The sequence below is a fragment of the Brassica napus genome, chromosome A10, assembly GCF_020379485.1.
Source record: "Brassica napus cultivar Da-Ae chromosome A10, Da-Ae, whole genome shotgun sequence".
Taxonomy (NCBI): domain Eukaryota; kingdom Viridiplantae; phylum Streptophyta; class Magnoliopsida; order Brassicales; family Brassicaceae; genus Brassica; species Brassica napus.
In genome coordinates this window covers 17,074,899-17,097,303 of record NC_063443.1, presented here as the reverse complement: position 1 = coordinate 17,097,303, position 22,405 = coordinate 17,074,899, and the positions used below count along the sequence as shown (strand labels likewise).

General features: G+C 39.8%; 5 protein-coding genes across 6 annotated transcripts; 3 read left to right on the top strand and 2 right to left on the bottom strand.

The window, feature by feature from the left end:
- The first annotated feature begins 283 nt into the window (after positions 1-283).
- Positions 284-6,121, top strand: LOC106372475 (ATP-dependent RNA helicase DEAH12, chloroplastic-like). The gene is made up of 4 exons (XM_013812696.3): positions 284-1,343; positions 1,429-2,778; positions 2,893-4,663; positions 4,745-6,121. Exons 1-4 carry the CDS (start codon positions 402-404, stop codon positions 5,980-5,982), a joined length of 5,301 nt encoding a protein of 1,766 aa, XP_013668150.2. The 5' UTR covers positions 284-401; the 3' UTR covers positions 5,983-6,121.
- Positions 6,122-6,353: 232 nt separating this feature from the next.
- On the top strand, positions 6,354-7,690 carry LOC106372476 (E3 ubiquitin-protein ligase RING1-like). The gene has a single exon (XM_013812697.3). It carries the CDS (start codon positions 6,625-6,627, stop codon positions 7,477-7,479), a length of 855 nt encoding a protein of 284 aa, XP_013668151.2. The 5' UTR covers positions 6,354-6,624; the 3' UTR covers positions 7,480-7,690.
- A 223-nt stretch (positions 7,691-7,913) lies between these two features.
- On the bottom strand, positions 7,914-9,892 carry LOC106404496 (histone H3-like centromeric protein CSE4). Its single transcript, XM_013845220.3, has 2 exons — positions 9,420-9,892; positions 7,914-8,484 (listed from the first exon to the last, which is right to left on the bottom strand). Exons 1-2 carry the CDS (start codon positions 9,825-9,827, stop codon positions 8,062-8,064), a joined length of 831 nt encoding a protein of 276 aa, XP_013700674.2. The 5' UTR covers positions 9,828-9,892; the 3' UTR covers positions 7,914-8,061.
- Positions 9,893-11,149: 1,257 nt separating this feature from the next.
- On the top strand, positions 11,150-12,724 carry LOC106372474 (putative clathrin assembly protein At5g10410). The gene is made up of 2 exons (XM_013812695.3): positions 11,150-11,673; positions 11,821-12,724. Exons 1-2 carry the CDS (start codon positions 11,261-11,263, stop codon positions 12,464-12,466), a joined length of 1,059 nt encoding a protein of 352 aa, XP_013668149.1. The 5' UTR covers positions 11,150-11,260; the 3' UTR covers positions 12,467-12,724.
- LOC106372473 (protein DETOXIFICATION 28-like) lies at positions 12,711-20,615 on the bottom strand. Of its 2 annotated transcripts, none has more exons than XM_013812693.3 (11): positions 20,495-20,615; positions 20,129-20,421; positions 19,751-20,038; positions 18,912-19,165; positions 18,747-18,833; positions 17,427-17,483; positions 16,971-17,209; positions 16,771-16,889; positions 16,607-16,672; positions 13,058-13,081; positions 12,711-12,948 (listed from the first exon to the last, which is right to left on the bottom strand). In XM_013812693.3, the coding sequence occupies exons 2-11, from the start codon at positions 20,411-20,413 to the stop codon at positions 12,892-12,894; spliced, it is 1,476 nt and encodes a 491-aa protein (XP_013668147.2). In that variant the 5' UTR covers positions 20,414-20,421; positions 20,495-20,615; the 3' UTR covers positions 12,711-12,891. The 2 variants fall into 2 exon arrangements, with proteins under 2 accessions (XP_013668147.2, XP_013668148.1); XM_013812694.3 differs by having other exon boundaries at positions 20,129-20,424; positions 20,495-20,575.
- Between the last annotated feature and the right edge of the window lie 1,790 nt (positions 20,616-22,405).

Sequence of the window (22,405 nt, the reverse complement as noted above, 5' to 3'; positions counted from 1 at the left end):
AAATTCATATCATTTTTCTCTACAAAATGGATTTAATTATTTAGTATCTTTAATATTAATTCATTAAATTTGGGTGATGAATTATCATCAATTTATTAATTATAATCATTGAAATCTATCAATAATGTTTCAAAAATAAAAAAGCATTAAAAAAAAATTATAATGCTGGGATTATTTCTTATGAAAAAAATTAATTTAAAATTATTTAAATATTAAAGTAAAACCAGAAAGGAAACAAAAAAAAGTAGGTTACATAAAGAATCGAAGAAACGTAAGAAACAAAATAATATAAAAACAAGTTCTCTGCCTCCAAGTCTGCTCAACTTTCTTGTCTCTTTCGCTCTCTCTAATTCTTAAACAAACACACACACACAAAAACTGGCATCATCACCACCACCAACATGAGGAGTTCACTTCCTCCGCCCAACAGTGGACGATCGACCACAACTAATCGTCAATGGTCTCTCCCCTCCACGTCCACCAACCGTTCCAACTCTCGCTCTTCTCACTCTTCTCCGCCGCTCACTCACCGACCCACTCAAAACCACCCCCACCGCAACCACCACTACCCTAACTCCAGTTTCCCGCCAAATCACAGGCCCGATCGGGGCCCAACAACTCGTTCCAGGCCCAATTTCATCGTCCAGCTCGTTCACCCAAGAGCCGCCGCCGCTAACACCGACACCAATCCCTCTTTTTCCGTTAGAAAGCAAGCGATCAGCACCCTCGCTTCTCTCTGCGGAATCCCGGAGGACTCCGTCCATATCCCCCAGCTCGGCTCCGTCGCCGGAACTTTCAATTTTCGCCAATGGACCGACGCGCTCTCCGCCGTCGTGTCTCTCTGGGACCATCGCCTCCGAGGGAAGCACGATTTCGTCCCCGAGCTGGTACCCCACGTCATCGTCCCGTCCGACGTGGACGAGCTTAGAGACAGGCTCCGCGATCTCTTCTCGTCTCACGTTATCTCCCTTGTGGAAAACGGAGAGAGCGTCAGGAAGGTGAGACGCGAGATTGATGAGAAGTCGAGTCGAGTTGAGTCGTTTGATTCCAAAAGGGGTCTTAGGTTAGAGGTGTTTGAGATGAAGAAGGCTTTGGAGGCGGAGAGGGATTTGGTTATTAAGCGGCTTGAAGAATTCAAGAACGCTATGATGAGCATTGTGCGGTTTCTCAAAAGAAGTGATGATGGAGTCGAAGTTGATGACGTGGACGTGTTTAGTTTGGAAGGGGACTATGATTGGCCACGTGTTCATAGTTTAATCCGCAGGGAGTGTCGAAGGCTTGATGATGGGCTGCCTATATATGCTTACCGGCAAAATATTTTGAAGAAAGTTTATGGCCAACAGGTTATCTCTTATGGTTGCAGTTTCTTTGCTAAGGCTTTTAGTTATTTTTGAGTTTGTAACAGTTTTCATTTTGTTGTGTCCATAGGTAACGGTATTGATTGGAGAAACTGGTTCAGGGAAGAGCACTCAGTTAGTTCAGTTCCTTGCTGACTCCGGCATTGCCGCTAGTGAATCGATTGTTTGTACACAGCCAAGGAAAATCGCTGCATTGACATTGGCTGATCGGGTCAGAGAAGAAAGCAATGGTTGTTATGAGGAGGAAGATTCCGTCAGCTGCACTCCAGCTTACTCTTCGGCGGAGAAGTTTAGTGCCAAAGTTGTGTTCATGACGGATAACTGTCTGCTTCAACACTACATTAGAGATAATAGTTTGTCTGGAGTTTCGTGCGTTATTATTGACGAAGCACATGAAAGAAGCTTAAACACGGACCTGGTTTTGGCGTTGCTCAAAGATCTGATGTGCAGAAGAGTTGACTTGAGGCTTGTCATCATGTCCGCCACGGCAGATGCTTACCAGCTTTCGGGGTATTTCTTTGGCTGTGAGATTCTCCGTGTCACCGGAAGGAACTTCCCGGTGGAGATTATATATTCACCTAGTGGTGACACAGAAGGGACTTCATATGCTGATGATGTTGTTAAGAAGGCGATGGAAGTGCATAGAACAGAGAAAGAAGGAACCATCCTCGCCTTCTTGACTTCCCAAGCAGAGGTAGAGTGGGCTTGCGAAAGGTTTATAGCTCCATCTGCAGTCGCTTTGCCTTTGCATGGAAAGCTATCTTTCGAAGAACAGTTTAGGGTTTTCCAGAACTATCCTGGGAGAAGGAAAGTGATATTCGCCACAAATATTGCGGAGACCTCTCTGACTATTCCCGGCGTCAAGTATGTAATTGATTCCGGGATGGTGAAAGAGAGTAAATACGAGGCTAGAACGGGTATGAGCATCCTCAAGGTTTGCAGAGTCAGTAAAAGTTCAGCTCAGCAACGCGCTGGTCGTGCTGGGAGGACGGAAGCTGGAAGATGTTACAGACTCTACTCAAAATACGAGTTTACTTCCATGAGTCTTAATCAGGAGCCTGAGATTCGGAGGGTTCCTCTCGGTGTAGCGATTTTGAGGATTCTTGCGCTGGGTGTAGACAACCTAGCGGATTTTGATTTTATCGACGCGCCTGACCCTGAAGCCGTCGTGATGGCTGTCAAAAATCTTGTTCAGTTGGGTGCAGTCGTTGAGAGGAATGGTGTTCTTGAGTTAACGCAGGAAGGACATTGTTTAGTCAAGCTGGGTCTGGAGCCAAAGCTTGGTAAGTTGATTTTGGGGTGCTTCAGACACAGAATGGGCAAAGAGGGGATTGTTCTCGCTGCTGTCATGGCCAATGCTAGTAGTATATTTTGCAGAGTTGGCAACTTCGATGATAAGATGAAAGCTGACTGCCTAAAGGTATGATTCTGAGGTCCTGGTCAGTTTTGCTACTCTTCTGTTAATGGTCTGAACGTGTAGTTTAGATTCGCATAAAATATATGTTCTGAAGTTTTTCTCTTTGTCATCTTCTAGGTGAAATTCTGCAACCATGATGGAGACCTGTTCACTCTTCTTTCGGTGTACAAAGAATGGGCATCTCTGCCGCGAGAGAGAAGAAACAAATGGTGCTGGGAAAATAGCCTGAACGCCAAATCAATGAGGAGATGCGAAGACACAGTCAAGGAGCTGGAGATATGCATTGAGAGAGAACTTTCTCTTGTCAGTCCAAGCTACTGGGTTTGGAACCCAGCAGAGGGTAATAATAAACACGAGAAGCATCTGAAAATGGTTATACTTGCATCTCTTGCTGAAAACGTGGCGATGTACACTGGCTATGACCAGCTCGGGTATGAGGTGGCATTGACTGGGCAACAAGTTCAGTTGCATCCGTCGTGTTCGTTGCTAGCGTTTGGACAGAAGCCAAACTGGGTTGTTTTCGGCGAGCTTCTGTCAGTTGTCGACCAGTACTTGGTATGTGTGACCGCATTTGATTTCGAGGCTTTGTCTACGCTTGATCCACCTCCACCTTTTGATGCGTCTCATATGGATGAGTGGAGGCTCCGAGTGAAAAAGGTGGCTGGTTGTAGCAGCACTCTGCTAAAACGATTCTGTGGGAAATCTGACCGTGGTCTGCTTTCGATTGTCTCTCGTGCTAGGTCTCTTTGTGAGGATGAGAGGATTAATATTCAAGTTGATGTCGAACAGAACGAGATTCTAATGTACGCGCCTCCCCACGACATGGACAAAGTCTCGGCACTAGTGAACGATGCATTGGAATGTGAAAAGAAGTTGATGCGTAATGAATGTTTGGAGAAGTATATATATCATGGAGGAGGACAGGTGCCCCTTGCGCTGTTCGGATCTGGTGCTCAGATAAAGCATCTTGAAGTTGATCAGAGATTCTTGACAGTCGATGTACTCTATTACGGCGACAACTCTCTTGATGACAGAGAGGTTCTGACGTTCCTGGAGAAGGAGATCGATGGATGTATCTGCTCTATTCATAAGTATGCTGGTAAGAAGCAAGACTGTGATGAGAAAGAGAAGTGGGGTAGGGTTACCTTTCTGACTCCGGAATCTGCTATGAAGGCAACAGAAACTCAGAAGTTTGATCTCAATGGATCAGTGATTAAACTATTTCCATCGCTATCAGCTGGTGGTGAAGGAGTTTTCAAGATGCCTTCTGTTACAGCTATCATTCGTTGGCCTCGAAGGGAAAGTTGTGGTAAAGGTGTTCTTAAGTGTGCTTCTGGTGATATTCACAGAATCTTTGCTGGGTCATCCGGCATCATGATAGGAACAAAATATTGCCCCTTTGAGACGGATCAAAAACACACTGATTCTATCTTGATTACTGGTATTGACACAAATCTTTCGGATGCTGAAGTTTTAGATGTTTTGGAGTTCGCTACGGAGAGGACAGATTTAGAATTTTTCTTATTCAGAGGAGGAAATATTGCGTATCGTCCATCTCTTACTGATTGTAAATATATGCTGCATAAGAGAATATTTGCGCGCTTGTCATCGAGGAATCCAGACCCAAACTGTGTCGAAGTCAAAGTTTATGTACCAAAAGAAAAGGATCATTTTGTGCGAGCGTTGATTACTTTTGATGGGAGATTACATCTGGAAGCTGCGAAAGCTTTGCAGGAGTTAGATGGAACTATCCTAGATGGATGCTATCCATGGCAGAAGATAAAATGCGAGCAAAAGTTTCAGAGCTCCATAATCTGTCCTGCTTTTATCTACAACATAGTCAGAAGACAATTATATGCTAAGCTAGCAAGCTTCGAGAGACAAAGAGGTAAAATTCCATCGCCACATTTGAGATGTTTGCTCTCTATCACCTAATATTCATTAACATTCTCTTTTATGTATTTTGCAGAATGTGAATGGCATCTGGAGGCAATTCATAGTGGTGCTTATCGTGTTAAAATCTCCGCAAATGCAACAAGACGCATCTCGGAGATGCGGAGATCTCTCGAAGAACTCATAAGAGGAAGACCCATAATAAACCATCCAAGCTTAACCCAAAGGGTCTTGCAGCATCTTTTGTCCAGAGAAGGTGTTATCCTGATGCGAAAGATCCAACAGGAGACTGAAACTTGCATTGTGGTAGACAGGCACAGTCTCGCAGTACGCATTTGTGGATCAGAAGAGAGAATTGCTGCGGCTGAACAAGAGCTGGTTCGGTCGCTTCTGTCTTATCACGAGAGCAAGCAGCTTGAAATCCGCCTCCGAGGTCCGAATCTCCGTCCTGACCTCATGAAGGAAGTTGTGAATCGGTTTGGTCCAGAGCTCCAAGGTATTAAAGAAAAGGTAAAAGGTGTGGATCTCAAGCTCAACACTCGGTACCATGTTATTCATGTTCATGGGAGCGTGGAGATGAGGCAGGAAGTAGAGAAGATGGTCTATGAACTTACACAGGAAGAAGGTTGTGCACCAGATGACGTTGAAGTTGAATGCCCCATTTGCTTATCTGAGGTTGAGGATGGCTACTCTCTCGAAGGATGTTCACACCTCTTCTGCAAAGCTTGTTTGTTGGAACAGCTCGAGGCGTCGATGAGAAACTTCGACGCATTTCCCATAATCTGTTCTCACATAGACTGTGGAGCTCCGATAGTAGTGGCCGATATGAGAGCCCTCTTATCACAAGAGAAGCTCGACGAACTCTTCAGAGCATCCCTCTCCTCTTTCGTAACAACCAGCGATGGGAAGTTCAGGTTCTGCTCCACACCCGATTGCCCTTCCATCTACCGCGTAGCCGGTCCTCTAGATTCAGGGGTGCCATTTTTCTGCGGAGCGTGTAACTCAAAGACATGCACGAGGTGCCACCTGGAGTATCACCGGTATATCACTTGCGAAAGGTACAAACTGTTCAAGGAGGATCCGGACATGTCGTTGAAGGACTGGGCGAAAGGGAAGAACGTGAAGGAGTGTCCGTGTTGCAAGTCCACCATAGAGAAATCCGAAGGGTGTAACCATCTGCTGTGCCGGTGTGGGAATCACATTTGCTGGGTCTGCTTAAGGTGGTTCGCTCAACAAGAACCTTGTTATGAACATTTGAGAGCAGTCCATGGTGGGATAGGCCTCTTCGATGAGCTAGGCATGGCCATGCTTTGAAGTACCTCTCCAAAAAAATGTACAAATTTGTTTTAAATAGAGGTCCATGTATATCTATATTGTGTAACATTATCTGGTTTGGTTCATGTGTACATATGTCGAGAGATTGGTTCAGTAGTATACCTTCTTTAAACCAATACAAACCGACGACTCATAAACTTGATGCCAACATATGAAGATTTTTAATAGCAACGACTTGAAGCTTGACTTGTTAACATCACTGAATACGCGTAAACGTCTACAGAGAGTTCACTAAAGTCTAGTTTTGGTCAAGACAAAGTTGAAAGGAAACTAAACTACTTTCCAACCTACAGGGACATCCCTTTAATGGCATTTATCACACCTTCCACGAAATTTCCAAACCCTATCAAAGGAGTGATCCTCTATTCTTATAAGAGTCCCGTAGATTGTGATCTCTGTCCCCTTATATCTCAACACGTTCTTGGAATTTTTGGGTCATGACTTGACTATGTGTAGATTCTAACGTCAATATGGGTTTTAGATTTCATCTACTGCCCTATTTCTTCCCTCTTTCTTGAAGAGCAAAAAAAACTCCTTATTGTGTCTGAAACTCATTTATCTCTGTGTTTTCTACACTGAAAATTAAAGTCCCCTGTTTTTGCTCTGTTTCTGTGAAAAAAAATGGCGTCTAATAACAGGAAGTTGCAACCAGGACAAGGTTGCACCTTCACGTTCTACTTGACATACCCACCGCCACCACCTCCACCGCCGCCGCAGAGAGATCTCTCTGTTATAGTCTCCACCTCAATCTGCATCATAGGCTCAGTCCTACTCTTCCTATTCCTCATCGTCTTCCTCTACCTCTACATCACGAAGTCATCACGACGGAGGAGCTCACCTTCTGCAGTGGCTCCCGTCGTCAGCAGCACCAGACGAAGAGAGGAAGAGAACGAAGAAGAAGCAGCCGGAGGAGGAGAAAGAGATCATCATCACTTCTGGAGCATCGCAACGCTCGGTCTCCACCGCTCAGCGATCGATTCTATAACAGTCGTCGTGTTCAAGAAGGGAGAAGGGGTCATCGACGGCACGGACTGCTCCGTCTGCTTAAGCGAGTTCGAAGAGGACGAAGGGGTTAGGCTGTTACCGAAGTGTAGCCACGCCTTCCACGTCAGCTGCATCGACACGTGGCTGCTCTCTCACAAGAACTGTCCTTTGTGCCGCGCCCCTGTTTTCTCCACCGAGGTGCGTGATAAGAAAACAGAGACGAATCATCAAACAGAGTCTGGATCGGGATCGAGAAATGGTAATGTTCTTCCGAGGTCACAAAGTGATTTGGCTAGCCATTGTGGTGGCTCGGAAGGAAGGATGGAGACTGTGAGGAGGTCGTTTTCAATTGGAGGAAGCTCGTTGGTTAAAGCTGAGGGGAGTGATGATGTTGCTGGTAGAAGTAGAAGACAGTTCTATAGCAGCTTCAGTGCTAACTTCTTCTCGTCGTCTAGAAGAACAAGGAACCAAGACTCTGTTCTCCCAAGCTGAATGTCTTATGTGTCTGGTTAGACCGGTAAAATGGTGATTACAACTAAGCTTGAGTGATGAAGTATTTAGTGTGTTGTGTTATTTACAAATACTTCTGAAATAAACGGATTATTTCAATGTTTGTTAAAGATTATATAATGATTTTAAGAGCATTTGCATGTCCAGGTTCACACCACTCCTAAAAATATTATAATATTTTTATTTTTATGAACTTATTATTTGCAGATTCGCTGGGATGAACTCGGTTCATCATTATAACTTGGACTCCATATTATTATCGGTCCGCGATCGATCCGTTTATTTATTTCTTTTTAAAAAAAAAATCAAACGAAAAAAATTTAAAAAAATAATAAAAAATTAAAATTATGATCCTTTCCTTTCCTCAAGATTCATTGATGCATATGTTCTAAATAAAGAGAAATTGGTAAATAAGCTTAAAATAAACAAGAACAATTCTCACTGAGACATTTCGTCGAACACATTCAAGACTATATCTAACTGAACGAGCCAAGCTCTACAACACCGAACTAAAAACGAATTAGAATCCCAGGAATAGATTTTGATAGATAGCATAAGAGTCTCTCAAGCTCTTTCGCCTCTGATTCTTCTTGCCAGCTGGATATCCTTTGGCATGATTGTTACTCTCTTCGCGTGAATCGCGCAGAGATTCGTGTCTTCGAACAACCCAACAAGGTAAGCTTCAGCTGCTTCTTGAAGAGCTGCGACGGCGCTGCTCTGGAACCTCAGATCGGTTTTGAAATCCTGAGCGATCTCACGGACTAGACGCTGGAAGGGGAGCTTGCGGATCAGAAGCTCTGTGCTTTTTTGGTACTTTCTGATCTCTCTCAAGGCGACTGTTCCGGGACGGAATCTGTGCGGCTTCTTCACTCCGCCGGTGGCCGGAGCAGATTTTCTTGCCGCTTTTGTTGCGAGCTGCTTCCTTGGGGCCTTGCCTCCGGTGGATTTTCTAGCTGTTTGCTTGGTACGAGCCATATCGATATCAAACAATCACTACAAATAGACTAGAGAATGAGAATGCAATTGCAAATGAGAAAGTTAGGTAGTGAAGAACAAAGGTCGAAGATGGGTTGATTTTATAAGAAGAGAAATTGGCGGTGAGTTGAAAAAAAAATGAAGTTGGAGGGAGTTTCCTGAAATCTTGTCCGTTGGATTATAGTAATATCAACGGCTTAGAATTTATGTACGTAATCAATCCGCGTGAATGCTTTATCGACCAATTAAAACACTCCTATTATGTATTTGACGTATCTGTGTGTTGTACTATCAACCAATTAAAATCAACTCTTCCAGACAACGAGACCTTTCGCGCTACGTCCAATTTTTTTTTTAAAAAAGAAAAAGATATTAGCGCGCCACTGGAAATTTTTGGCCAAAACATTCAAAGTATTTTCAAATTATAGAAAATAACAATGAAATTATTTCAGAAAGATATTAAATTGATGTTAATTTTCACAAATAGAACGTACGATTTTGATATTAAGTATCTAATTAAAGAGAAAGCATGTCTACACAGAAACAAAAAAAAAACTTCTCATAAACTTTTCGGTTACTAAACATTTTCCAGATTCTAGTTCGTAAGGACGTAACACTATGCTGGTCAACAACACTAGGACGAATCCACATGGGGAAGAAGCATATGGAACAATATTTTTTTTTCCTAGGATTTGAAAGAACGGTGTTGTTTCTGTTTTCACTTTACTCGGATTGTTTATTTGTAAATTAGATCAACAGACCAAAAAAATGAAAATGGAGAAATAACACTAGATTGATATTAAGTAGACATATTCATCAAATCAAAAGACTTGAAACCAACACTTGAACACGAGAATATTTTTAAAAGAGATTTACACAAACTGATTAAACAACCAAAGTCGTTAACGCATTACTTAAAAACCACTGTTCTTCTTCATCTCTTCTTAAGCCCTCTCACCCCTGATTCTTCTTGCAAGCTGGATGTCCTTAGGCATAATCGTAACCCTCTTCGCGTGAATCGCACAGAGATTCGTGTCTTCGAACAAACCAACGAGGTAAGCCTCCGCAGCTTCCTGAAGAGCCGCGACGGCGCTGCTCTGGAACCTCAGATCCGTCTTGAAATCCTGAGCTATCTCACGGACAAGGCGCTGGAAAGGGAGCTTCCGGATCAGAAGCTCGGTGCTCTTCTGGTACTTCCTGATCTCCCTCAACGCCACCGTTCCGGGACGGAATCTGTGCGGCTTCTTCACTCCTCCGGTCGCCGGAGCCGATTTCCTCGCCGCTTTGGTTGCCAGCTGCTTCCTCGGAGCCTTTCCTCCGGTGGACTTCCTTGCTGTTTGCTTGGTACGAGCCATTTGAGATTGATAAAGAACGAAGTTTACTCTTTTGTGATTAGTTTTGTGAGAGAGTGTGAGGATGTGAAGTGTTTTTTATACTGAGAGGGAGAGATGATGTTTTTTTGTTATCATCCGTTAGATCGTTTTGTTTATCAACGGTTAAGATTGGTTGTATCTATGCTATCCGCGTCATTTGTTATTTAACCAATCAGAACGACTTGTGTATGTGTCGATTTATTCTCCTTCCGTTCCTCGTTTCCATTATAAGGCCGCAGGGCCGTAGAATGAGGCATAGGCCTTAGGCCCATTTAGTATTAAGCATATTTTGGCGCCTTTTTGGGTTATTTCACACTTTAGAAATTTATATCATCTGATTTTCTTTTTAAAAAACCCGTTTTTTCATGTGTCAATGTGTTTTGTAATTGCAAATCTTAAATGTATCTTAGAGGACACATACAATGCTGCTATGTAATCATTAATTTTTTTGTTCTGGTTGATGGGAGATGTAATGTTATGGATTATTCATACTATTGGGTACAACCAATTTTCAATGTTGGAAATTAGATATATGACCTGTAACCTACATTGTGGTCGTACTTGTTCCTCGCCTCAGATTTGAGTATAGAGTGTCGTTGATAGAGCCATTGATGATATAATAATTAAGTAGATCATCAACCCCATGGTTGATATTAGTATAGCACTACCAAATGTTGGGTCGATGTGTACGTATAGATAAACTGCATGGCACTCGCAGAAATTGAGATGACAGTTTGGTCTTCTATGATATGGTTTATAGATCCCTCAGCATGCATGCTCCAAACTATGGTCAATTCCAAATGGGTCTGCATAGTCCATGCGACTGTGGCTTACATGAATTATTCTTACGGATGTAAGCTTGACCTGACCAGTTTGGTCCCCAGCATCTTGTTATGAAAAAATATAACCAAATTTTATCTTCCAATATTTTAGACATCAAATTGAGATTATTTTCTTACGCGTCAATGGAATTCGCTGGTGGCTACCGGCTGCTGTTGCAATTGAACCTCATGCCGACATATCCTATGTTTATTTTTTTGTTCTTTCTATACATCATGGACGGACTCGCTCCTCGATTGAAAAGTCTTAGGTCATTTCTTAGCTTTTTTATTGATTACACGCATTATGACATGCATTATGATGTTGACTACGAACTTGTCAATGATTAATATCAATAAAATATGAACTAGTGACTTTGGAAATAGAAGATATCCACAAAACTCGTAATGGAAAAGGAGACTTGGACACATTTGAATCTTCACAAAAGAAACCCCACATATATTTTCCCTTAATTAAAAAGGAAACTCTGCGAATAAGAAAAGTGAATAAAACTTTGACGACTATAAGAACCAAGACTCAATTAATTAATCAAGCAACCCACTTTTTTATTTCTTCTTTTCTTCTGCCAAAAGAGGATGGCAAAACTCAAATCTCTAATAATCGGAAAAGTCAAAGACAAAGCTTCAATATGCAAAGCCAGTTTGTTCTATAGTTTCAGTTCGAAGTCGGTCAAATATATTCACTTAGCCCTTTTGAAGTCAACGACTCATACTTCTCATAAACCACCCGATAGCAACTACATCTCCGACGTCGTCTCTTACTCCAATGGTCGTCATGCCCCGGTAGCTTTTGGGGCGGTTATGTGGAGGTTACAAGTCACAAAGAATGCTTTTGTGGCCATCAAGTCTCTCATAGTCTTCCACATACTTATCAAATCATCGAGATACAAGTTTGAAGGACTTGATCGCGGTAGAAACAGTCTGAAACTGAATGATTTCTCAGACCTATCTTCTAATCTCACAATAGAATTATCACCATGGATCATATGGTAATTATTTTTCCCTTTTTTCTATTATTTGATGTGACTATGACATATATCTAATAACTTGGACGCGTTCATATCGGTTACCGACTTGGATATTATAATACTAAGAAGTTTTTTCCTTTGTGTGTGTGTGTGTTTGGCTTTATTCAGGTATGGACGATATTTGGATAGTCTCTCGTGGATTTTGAAGGTAGTAGGGTCTTTTCCAAATTTAATGGAGAGCTCAAAAGAGAAATCTAAAGAGAAAGATTGTGTTTCGTCTTACCAAACCGGGTACATAATGAGACAGACCGACTCTCTTGTGACTTTCCTTGAGCATATATGTACTAGACCGGATACTCCACTTTTGTTCCAGAACAAGATCGTGGACGAGATCAGAGAGCTCGTGATTCAAGACTACTTTACGGTTGTAATATTGGTTATGATACGGCTTCAAGTGTTGAATGAAAGATTGACTAAACCGGAACCGGTTGGTGATTCCAGTTTGAACGATTTAAGGTTGGTTTTGATGAGACTTGAAGAATGCAAGGAGAGTTTGAGAGGATTTTTCTGGCGTTATAGACGTTTGGCAGAAGATTTCTGGTGTTTGGTTGAAACATTGAAGGCCGATATGGTACATAGCGATAAGGAGATGGTTAACTTTACCGGTTTGGTTCAGACAACGGTTAAGGACGATGAGGAGATGGTTGAACTAGCAAGTTCGGTTCAGACCGAATGGGTAACATTCGACGACTCTGAGATAGCAATGAGCGAGTTGTTAAAACGGGAGTCCGAGTGGGAAACTTTTGATGACTAGGCTTTGACGAATGAACCGGTCCAGTTCATCCTCTATAAGTTAAGGTTTGAGAGCTGATTGGCTCAGTTAGGTGAGAAAATATCCGGTTTACGCTTAGGTTGGCGTTTCACTAGTTTTGAATTTTGTTTGTCTTGGAATGGGATTTTTTTTTTAAATAATAATGCTTACTTCTTCCTCCCACGAAGACGAGTGTGTATAAGTAATTCCTTATGTAAAGAATTAAGATTATTATGAAGTCAAGGTGTACTTAATTTCCTATTCTGTTATAAAACATTCATAAAGAAAACAAATCGGTCATTGCTCCAGCTGTGGCCTTCGATCATTTGTTTATGTGATTGACATGATACAATATGTATTGGGCTTAGTCACTTATTTCAAAACATATGCTCCAGAGACAATATTATGGAACATTTAAGATTTCACTTTCATTTTCTTGCATCAGAGACCTGCCAATTTTTAACGCGCATGCTTGCTTTTTGTGCCTACAAATTTGAAAGAAACGACGAAACAATTGTGTTAAAAAGAGACGCATGATGATGAAATAAACCATATATGAGCAATAACCATATATAACCAAAAGAACTGAATTACCTCATTCTCCCAGTCACATCTCATCACAATACTAAAAGCAGAATACCAAGCCTTCTAACCCTGTCCACGTCAGTTAATATATTCAGCTAATCAGAGATCACTATTTTGCCATGTCATACCAGTTTTAAATCGACCAATACAAAAACCAGGCCATGCATCTGGGCCATTAGTAATATCCAGTGGTCAATACGAAGCCCATCTCATTAATACATAATCTCTAATGAGGGCTATTATCGTGGCGACTCTTCAACCCACTCTCCCTCATTCAATCATGTTCTTTACTACTCTTTTCACGTTTCAGCTCCCTTTGTTTATAAATCATTAAATATCAAAATTTTGATCCAGGCTGATAATCATTGAATACCTTGACCATATTGACAGACATGCGTTTGAAGATCTTCACAACCACATCAAGAGCTCGGCGGTGATCGTGACGGAGCCCGATTTCAACGCCAAGATCTGCCACTTCGGCACCGCGAAGCTCTGCGGGGAAACAGACGGATCGAGAGATTCCAGAGCCGTTAGATTCGAAGGAGTGATAGGATACATGTCGCCGGAGTTTCAGGCTTCGGGGGTTGCGACTCAGGAATCAGACGTGTTCGCCTTCGGAGTCATGATGCTTGAGCTTCTCTCCGGGGAGGAGCCGTTGAAGTACAGGTATGAGAAATCGATAGGGGATTTTGAACGGACTTCGGTGATTGAAACGGCGAAAGCGGTGGTTGACGGCGGAGATGGTGGTGATTTAGAGGGGCGGTTGAGGAGGTGGATGGATCGGAGGTTGGGGGATTCATTTCCGGTGAAGGTGGTGGAGAAGTTAATGCGGTTGGCGTTGGAGTGCGTGGAGGATGAGGCGGTGAACCGGCCGGAGATGGGAAGAGTCGCCGGAAAGATATCGCAATTGTATTTGGAATCGGAGAAATGGATCTTCCAACCAAGATTAGAAGCGAGATCCAGAGCGGCAGACATGGACATGAAAAATATGTATGGAGGAATTTTTGTATTCCTGCCTTTCTCAGAAGATTAGTTCCCTAGAGCCTTTCTGAAATGAGTGCTACGGTATTGCCACATCGTTTCAACTCTACGGGAAGGTAATAATAGTTAGTAAAATTACTTTTTGGTTTTGATTGCCAAATTGTCTTATAATCCGTGTCCTAATTTTCAGCCATACAATAAAAAACGTTTTCCTGGTGAGCAAGAGATCATACCACAATTACCTTGATGTTGACTCTGCTTGGAACTGTGTATCAGATTCTGAAAACCCGACATGTGCAGTCATGAAGCACACAAATCTTTATGGTGAGGCCTACCGGCTAGCTGTAATTGATGATCCATGTAGCACCTTTGGTGGTATTGTAGTCGTTTGATTGGTTTGGAGCTGCTTATGATTCAGTTAAAATTTCATTTTGTATTGGGGTCAAAAAAATTTAGTATGGTTAAATTTCATTTTCAAGTAAAGAAAATTTATTTTACAATTTTTTTTAACAAAAAATGAATATTTAAAAAAAGAAGGGGGTCAGCTGCCTCCACCTCTTCCACACTGCCTCCGCCCCTGGGTGCAACGTTGCTTAAGATACATCCACTACTTCAGCTCAGGAAACCGATGGGCTGCATCTACTGAAGTAAGTTTATATCAAAGATTTTTTGCTGTCTTTTTACCTGTCTGTGGAAAACGATGATGCAGGCATCTGTTCATAGCTCAAAACAAGCAAAGTATTTGCATCTGCCATAATGGAGACGAAAATCCATTTGATTTTTCCTAACTCTGTTCTGTAAATGTGTAAATGATTGTTTACTTTCTTAATCTTGCTTTGTTTTCTGTAAACTTCATTGATTAGAATTTTCGCCTTAGAGTTACTTTTTGAAACGTGACCTCGGATGAATAGGTTCGTCTTAATCTTTCTTTGATGATACACAGAGACTTGAGAAGAAAATCTGATTTTGGTTTGTCATCTTTTTTTGATGATATACAGGGACCTGAGAAGGAGATCAGATTTTGGGAAAAATTGACAGTGAGATGAGACCATGATTAAGATGGGAACAAATACGAAACTAGAATGGACCGGTGAATTTTTGAAATATTTTGAAGTAAGCCCACACGTTATAAAGAAGTGTTAGTTTTTTTTCCACAAGAAAGATGCTTGATTTATTCAGTTTTCTATAAATCTGCTTCTTTCTCATAAAATCAAACGACAAGGCTAAAGAATAAAACCAAGGAAATCATAGCTTAAGCATCTCAAAATGACCAAATTTCCAATATCTTTAGGAGTCCCTTCTCAAGAGATGCTAAAGGAGACGAGAGGTAAAGCTTTTTGTGTCTACTCTGTTCATAACCCTCCATCAGATAAAGTAGAAGACGTAATTGTTTTGGAGATCCTTCAGTGACAAGTTCGGAAGTTGTCTTCAAAAGATCTGAACGGAGGAAAAATATCTCCTCGCTATCGCTGATCTTGGTGTCGCTTCACTCTGACTCCGCTTTGTATAGTATCTATGTTGTTCAATCAATTCCCAATTGTCTTTTTAAACTACCGTAAGAAGATCAGATGATCGAAAGGGTTGGGTTATGTATATATTGTGGCACACCTAATTTCCAAAACAATTAAGATTAGCGATAAGTTTTTGGCGATAAGTTTTTGCTGACCTTTGTATCTGCAATACTTCCAAAAAATATAGTAAATTTACCAAACTATATCAGTGTATGTATCTTCCAAATCAAAAAAAAAATTGCATTGGTTAAATATTATTCAAAAGATTTTAAACAAAAAGATTTAAACATTTTTTTAAAAAAAGGTCCACAGAAATACAAAACAATATTCTTTAAGACGGCAGAAAATATCTCAAGGTGGATTAAGAAACAAACTACTCTATTTGATATATTATATTCAACTTAATTTTTGTTTATCATATCAAAACTTTTGACAATTCAAAAAATCTAATATAACATGTCTACATATATCTATGTTTAGTAACATATAGGGATAACTTTAACCTTTTAACATATATCCTAATCATATTATTGCAATCTCTATCGTAAAATATATATACAAGAAAAATAATTTTAAAAAATATACAGGAAATATGAGATATGACCTGATTTAACTTATTGAAGCTGTATTCATACATATATACTTGACAATACTTTGGTGTTACCAAAAAAATATAATTGTAACACTGCTTCATGATATAATTTATATTTGAAATTCAAAAGGTATATAGAATTTGAGAATTATCGTAGACATATTTTCTAACATTTTTTTTTACAATTTATTTCTTCACAAGTGATGCCAAGAAAATTATGTGTAGATAATTAGTGAAAGGTTCATGTATCTAAATCTTAAACTCATTTTTAGCTATGAAGTTAGTTAGATCTTTCACCACTCTATGTTTTAGATGACAAACAAATACAAATGCGTAAACTAAATTGTTTCCAAGTTACCATTAAACAAGTTTTGTATTTGATAGACATATAACTGTCTTTCTATCCATAAGATCTGAGTATTATAAAAATGTTATAGAAAATTAATCCGGGCGTAGCCCGGAAAAGGCCCTAGTAGTAATAAAAATCAATATAAACGTCTGAATAGCGGTTCCTCCGAATATCATACCAGCCCAAATACCCTTTTAACGTGTAATAGCAATATGCATATTTATTAAAACTGTAGAGAGAAAAGGGTCGAGATAAACTTTGAAAATAAACAAATAAAACTTGCATTTACCTTGACACCGGTGTTGAAAACCCAACCCATGACAAATCCAAGTGGAAGTCCAATGAAATAGTAGCATCCTAGATTAATGTATGCCACTACTGACTGCCAACCCGAACCAACCGCAGCACCTAACCAAAGTCAACACGTAAGCGTTGACCCAGTTTATCTTAGTTTTTTGAAAGAAATGTTGTTTTGTCTGTGTGACTTACCGGAAAGAACGGGATAGACGCTGTTGAGAAGAATCGTAAACGCTAAAAGAATAGAAAGGTTATTCACTGCTTTTATAACAGCTTCGCTTGAAGAGAAGATCCAACCGATTTGATTATGAAGAAAGACTACGAGCACAGATAGGATTATTCCGATGATTAACGATTGTATCACTGATATGATCATTGCAAACCTTGCTTTTCCCCCGTTTCCTGCTCCTAATTCATTCGCTACTCGTACACTACAAAAACATGTTATAATCCTAATCAATCTTAATAAATGATTTGTCTTGAAGCAACTAGACTAGGAATAATATGAAGAAGAGATAATTATAGCTAGGCTTATAAAGTGAACTAGTATAACCAGATCTAATTGTTCTTGGTGTCATGAATAATTTTGACCAAACGAAACAAAAGGAAAGTATATATATCAGTAACAAAGTAAGAGATTGGTTATACCTGGTCCCCGCGAAAAAAGCAAGTGGAATCATCGTCTCCAGACCATTTATCAACATGCTGTCGATTAAAATGTTTACTATTAAAATTTATCCATAGTAATATGCAGCATGAATGATGTAAATAGATATTTAGAATAAATATCTTAATTATTTAGTGTTTTATTTATTATTTGGATAATTATCTTTAATATTTTAGGGTTTTATGATTTCTTATATATAGCCGTCTAGGCTTAAGTTTGTATTCAGTTTATGATTTGATTAATAAAAAGTTAAGAGATTTCTCTTTATTCCTTGTTTTCGGCTAGATCATAGGTGATCTCAACGAATTTAAGAAGACATTGATCTTAGGCATTCTTAGACTAAATAAGATCTTTGTGATTATCCTAGTTTTCCGGGTATTCTAAGAATCAACGGACCTCTAGTTCTATCTTATAAGGCTTCCGCTACATCAGTTGGTATCAGAGCTGCGTCTCTTTGGTTTTTTAATCGAAGAACGATTCTGGATGTCATGGTGAGTATAAGCATCTATTCTATCCTGGACGAAAGTCCTTTTGTTGTGAGAGAAGAGAACCATGAGATCTATCGAGAGATCTATGGTGATCCAATCTATGATATATATGAAGACGATGTCCTTCATATTGACTTTATTTTCAAAGAGGGTTCCATTGAAATTTCGCGTGCAAAGTTAGGGCAAAATCGTATTGGTGAAGATTTTCTGCAGATTCTTAATTATCTGTCAGGTGCAAATTTTGTGCGAAAACGGATTTGTGAAGATTCAAGTTACAAACAGATCAGTGCAAAAATCGTGCAAAACATGCTATTGAAGATTCGAGGAAGAGTTTTTCTTGGAAAACGTTTTGAATTCGAAGACTACGATCAAGATTCGAGGACGAATCTTTTCCAACCCGGAGAGAATGATGTAGATAGATATTTAGAATAAATATCTTAATTATTTAGTGTTTTATTTATTATTTGGATAATTATCTTTAATATTTTAGGGTTTTATGATTTCTTATATATAGCCGTCTAGGCTTAAGTTTGTATTCAGTTTATGATTTGATTAATAAAAAGTTAAGAGATTTCTCTTTATTCCTTGTTTTCGGCTAGATCATAGGTGATCTCAACGAATTTAAGAAGACATTGATCTTAGGCATTCTTAGACTAAATAAGATCTTTGTGATTATCCTAGTTTTCCGGGTATTCTAAGAATCAACGGACCTCTAGTTCTATCTTATAAGGCTTCCGCTACATCAATGAATATGGCATTATAAAACTTTTCAGGTACATTATATTAATTTCCAAAACTATATATTTGACGTACCATATAGACATAGAGTCGACAGCAATTTTTGCGTCCTGGAGATTTCCTGTCATCACAATTAAAATCCTATAATACCAATTCTCCAAGCTGTCCAAGTAAAAAATCTACCGTAAGAAGTTGTGTTCCGTTCCTTAAAACCATAAAAAGAAAAAAGGCGACAGATACCAAAGCATGATTCCAGAGGATGCAGAGAGCTTAGTGAACTCCCATAGTCTAGTGAAAGCTTCGACGGAGAAACCGGTCCAAGTGAGCGGACAACCGCCACAAGTGGTGTATGTAAATAAGATGAAGACATTGAGCCACCATGACACATTAGCAGTAGCGATGGTCCCTATGACTCCAAGTTTAAGAACATACACAAAAAGCCAACACACAAATATGTGTACCACAAATGCCAATCCTGAGGAGATTGCAATCACCTGGCGGAAATATAAGTAAGAGACATTTAGCATTTAGCATTTAGCAATATTAATATCAAGAAAAAATGAACTATTTTATAGGAAAATGAAAAATGGTCGATTTTTATTTTCAGGTTTTAATGTTTTTAGCTTAGCCAGTTCACCCAAAACTACGGGACAAAACAAGTTAAAACACACAGAATATATTAAGTGGTACATAAAACAAAAATTTGTACTGGAAAATCTACAAAATAGACGTATCAGGAATAATCTAAAAAAACACAATATCGTATTTTATATATAGTAGTCTAGAAAATCAGATTGATTATTAATCTCTATAAAATTTAGATTGATTTTTTTCTCTATATAAACCTACGCATGTTATACCTAACTTATGTATTATGAGAATCTTGTACAATTTCGTCCATAAACCTTTATGTGTTATTTATTTTAGTCATTTATAATTTGTCTCTTGCAAACATATTTTACGAAGACTCGCACAATCTACCCCAGGAACAGAGCCGTCTAGTCCACAAAGTACTTGGACTAACCCGCCACGTTGTGACATTTCAAATCTTAAGGAACATACCATAAAAAGGTACATACCATATTCTTGAGCTGGGATTGGAGGAATCTGTTGATAGGAAAAAAGAATGCAAATGAGAAATGGGCAGGAATGGCCCAAACGGCTACGGTACCAGAGAGCTCGGCGATGTCATCAGGCTGGCCGACGAACTTAAGAATCGGAGACGTGAAGAAGTACACAGGGAGTAGCAAGATGGAGCACAAGAAGAGAACAATCCAAGATCGCTGCAAATACACTCCCAACTTGTCATACTTCTTCGCTCCATACGCTTGACCGCACAACGTTTCCAACGCCGTGGCCATTCCAAGCTGCATATAAATATTTGTAGTTTCTTCATATATTAACCCAACATTATAAATAGAAGCTAGAAAATATGTTTGTGTATTATATATACGTACGAGGAGGCCATAGTTGAAGCCAACGATGACGTTGTTGACGATGGATATGGCGGCTAGCTCAAGCTCGCCGAGGTGGCCGGCGAAGGCCTGAGTGATGATGAAGATCGAATAGGTGGAGACCCTAGTGAATATGGCTGGTCCAACAATACGCCATAGCTTCTTCGTCTCCATCCATATCTTTCTCTTTGTTTTTATGTCTTTCTCTTCCGCCACATTGTCATCCCCTAACAGAGGAGCCATCGCCTTCTCTAGAGGACCTTGTGCTTCGTCGGCTCTCTCTTCCATTGCCGGATCTTCTGGAAATTAAAAACTAAGATGAGTAGATGAAGTAACCTGATTTGACGATTACCAAAAAATAAAAGTAACCTGATTTGAGATAGAGGGTGTGGATGAAGAGACTGATGAGACGTACTGTTCAAGTGCATTATTCATTTCAACCAATCCTGTCACCATTCAACCAAAAATATATAAAATACATATATATCCGCACGTGACTAAAGCAAAAATAATAAAATTTATACCATATGTGGAACAAATTCATGTGGTATTTTTCACCACAAAATGCTAGTGGCGTTTTTTTTTTAATTATAAAAAATACTATTTCCTAAAATTCTTAATTTTGAAAAATGTTTTAAATTTATTTATTTTTTTCCTGAAGTTCTTGATTTTGAAAAAAAAAATTGTATATCAAAATATGAAAACATTAGTCACATCTTAATTAAACTTTTATTATACCTCAGAATAGAATATATCTTATATTTTTTTTCCTTTAATGATCTATTGTTTCTACATTGTATTATTCTATATCAGTGGTTTTGCTTAACAATTCAGCCTCATTGTTTATAGGCCATCCACGCCCACACTGCTTGATGTCATGGTTTCGGAAACCAGCGGGGAAGCTTTAAAGGGGAGCTCGGGACACATGTACGACAAAACAACCACCAAACAATCAATTAGCCACAGTAAATGAGATGTCACAATTAGGTTGGTAAGGGATAAAATTTTGTTTTGGTGAAAGAACGTAACACCCCAGCTTGTTACGTAGTTTTTTTTTTTTGATCAAACAACAATTCCATTAACTTAAAGTCTCAACCTCCATCAACGGAGGAAATACAAAGTAGAAAGGCACAACTTGCCATATTACAAACACAAGAAAACACAACACATACATGTGAATCCTCAAAAGATAAAATAAGGGATCGAATAGCTAATAAGATCCAATGAACATCAGAAGACCAACTCTCTGAAAGGAGGCGATTGAGTTCATGGCAGTCTGACTTGCAAACCAGCTGAGAAATGCCCAAAAGGGCTAGACACTCTGCAACAAAGGCAGTGAGGTCATGATACCGGGACAATGAGCAACCAAGTCTTCGTGAGACCAAATAAATCTGATGCAATGTAAGGAAGCAAATATTGTTGCTTTTCTTTCCAAATTGCCACCAATGGTTAGAAAAAAATACATACACCTCCACATTTAAATCACAGACATATAAAACCCTGCATACTGCAGAAAAGGAATGAGCCAAGGCAACATAATTGCTACTGAAGAACCTGAGAACAGAGGAATGAGACCCCAAACCAACCAAGGCTATGAGTTCATTCTCAATGAGACTTTGCGTACTCTCCAAACTTCTTGACAAATGAACTATGAAACTTGGGACAATGAGCAACCAAGAGACGGAAGCAAATGCACAAGACACAGATTCATAATTCCAACCAGAGACCATGTCAATTTTTATATCAAGTACTAGTGAATAAACACAGATCTGAGGAACTTGAGGCCAGTAGATTAAGAGACCAAAATCGAACTTAACAGAGTTAGAACGAGCCGGATATAACCCGGAATTGAACCCGCATACTGCAGTAAAGGAGTCACAGAAAACCATAAGAACAAACACCACTGAAAATGATAGATTTACTAAACGGACGGACAGTATAATCACTGCAGAGTCGAAGAAGCGGCAAAGGAACAGGGACAGATCCGATGGGTGGAGAGGAACGGAAAGGACATGAGGAGAGCACTCGACTGGCAGATCTAGGAGAAACACGAGCGGCGGCGGTTCTGGAGGCGGAGGAAGGAGCAACGGTGCAAAGGGACAAGGAACAAGCAGAACCATGGAAGAAAGGAAGAGGAGGGAGAAAGAGGAGTGTTCTCGTCGGTGGGCGAGAGGCCACACCGACGGCGGCGAAGACGTTCACAGGAAAACCCTAATGGGGTTGGGAGAGAAAAGGTGTTTTTAATTAGGTCCCTCTTGTTACGTAGTCTAATCTCGAATT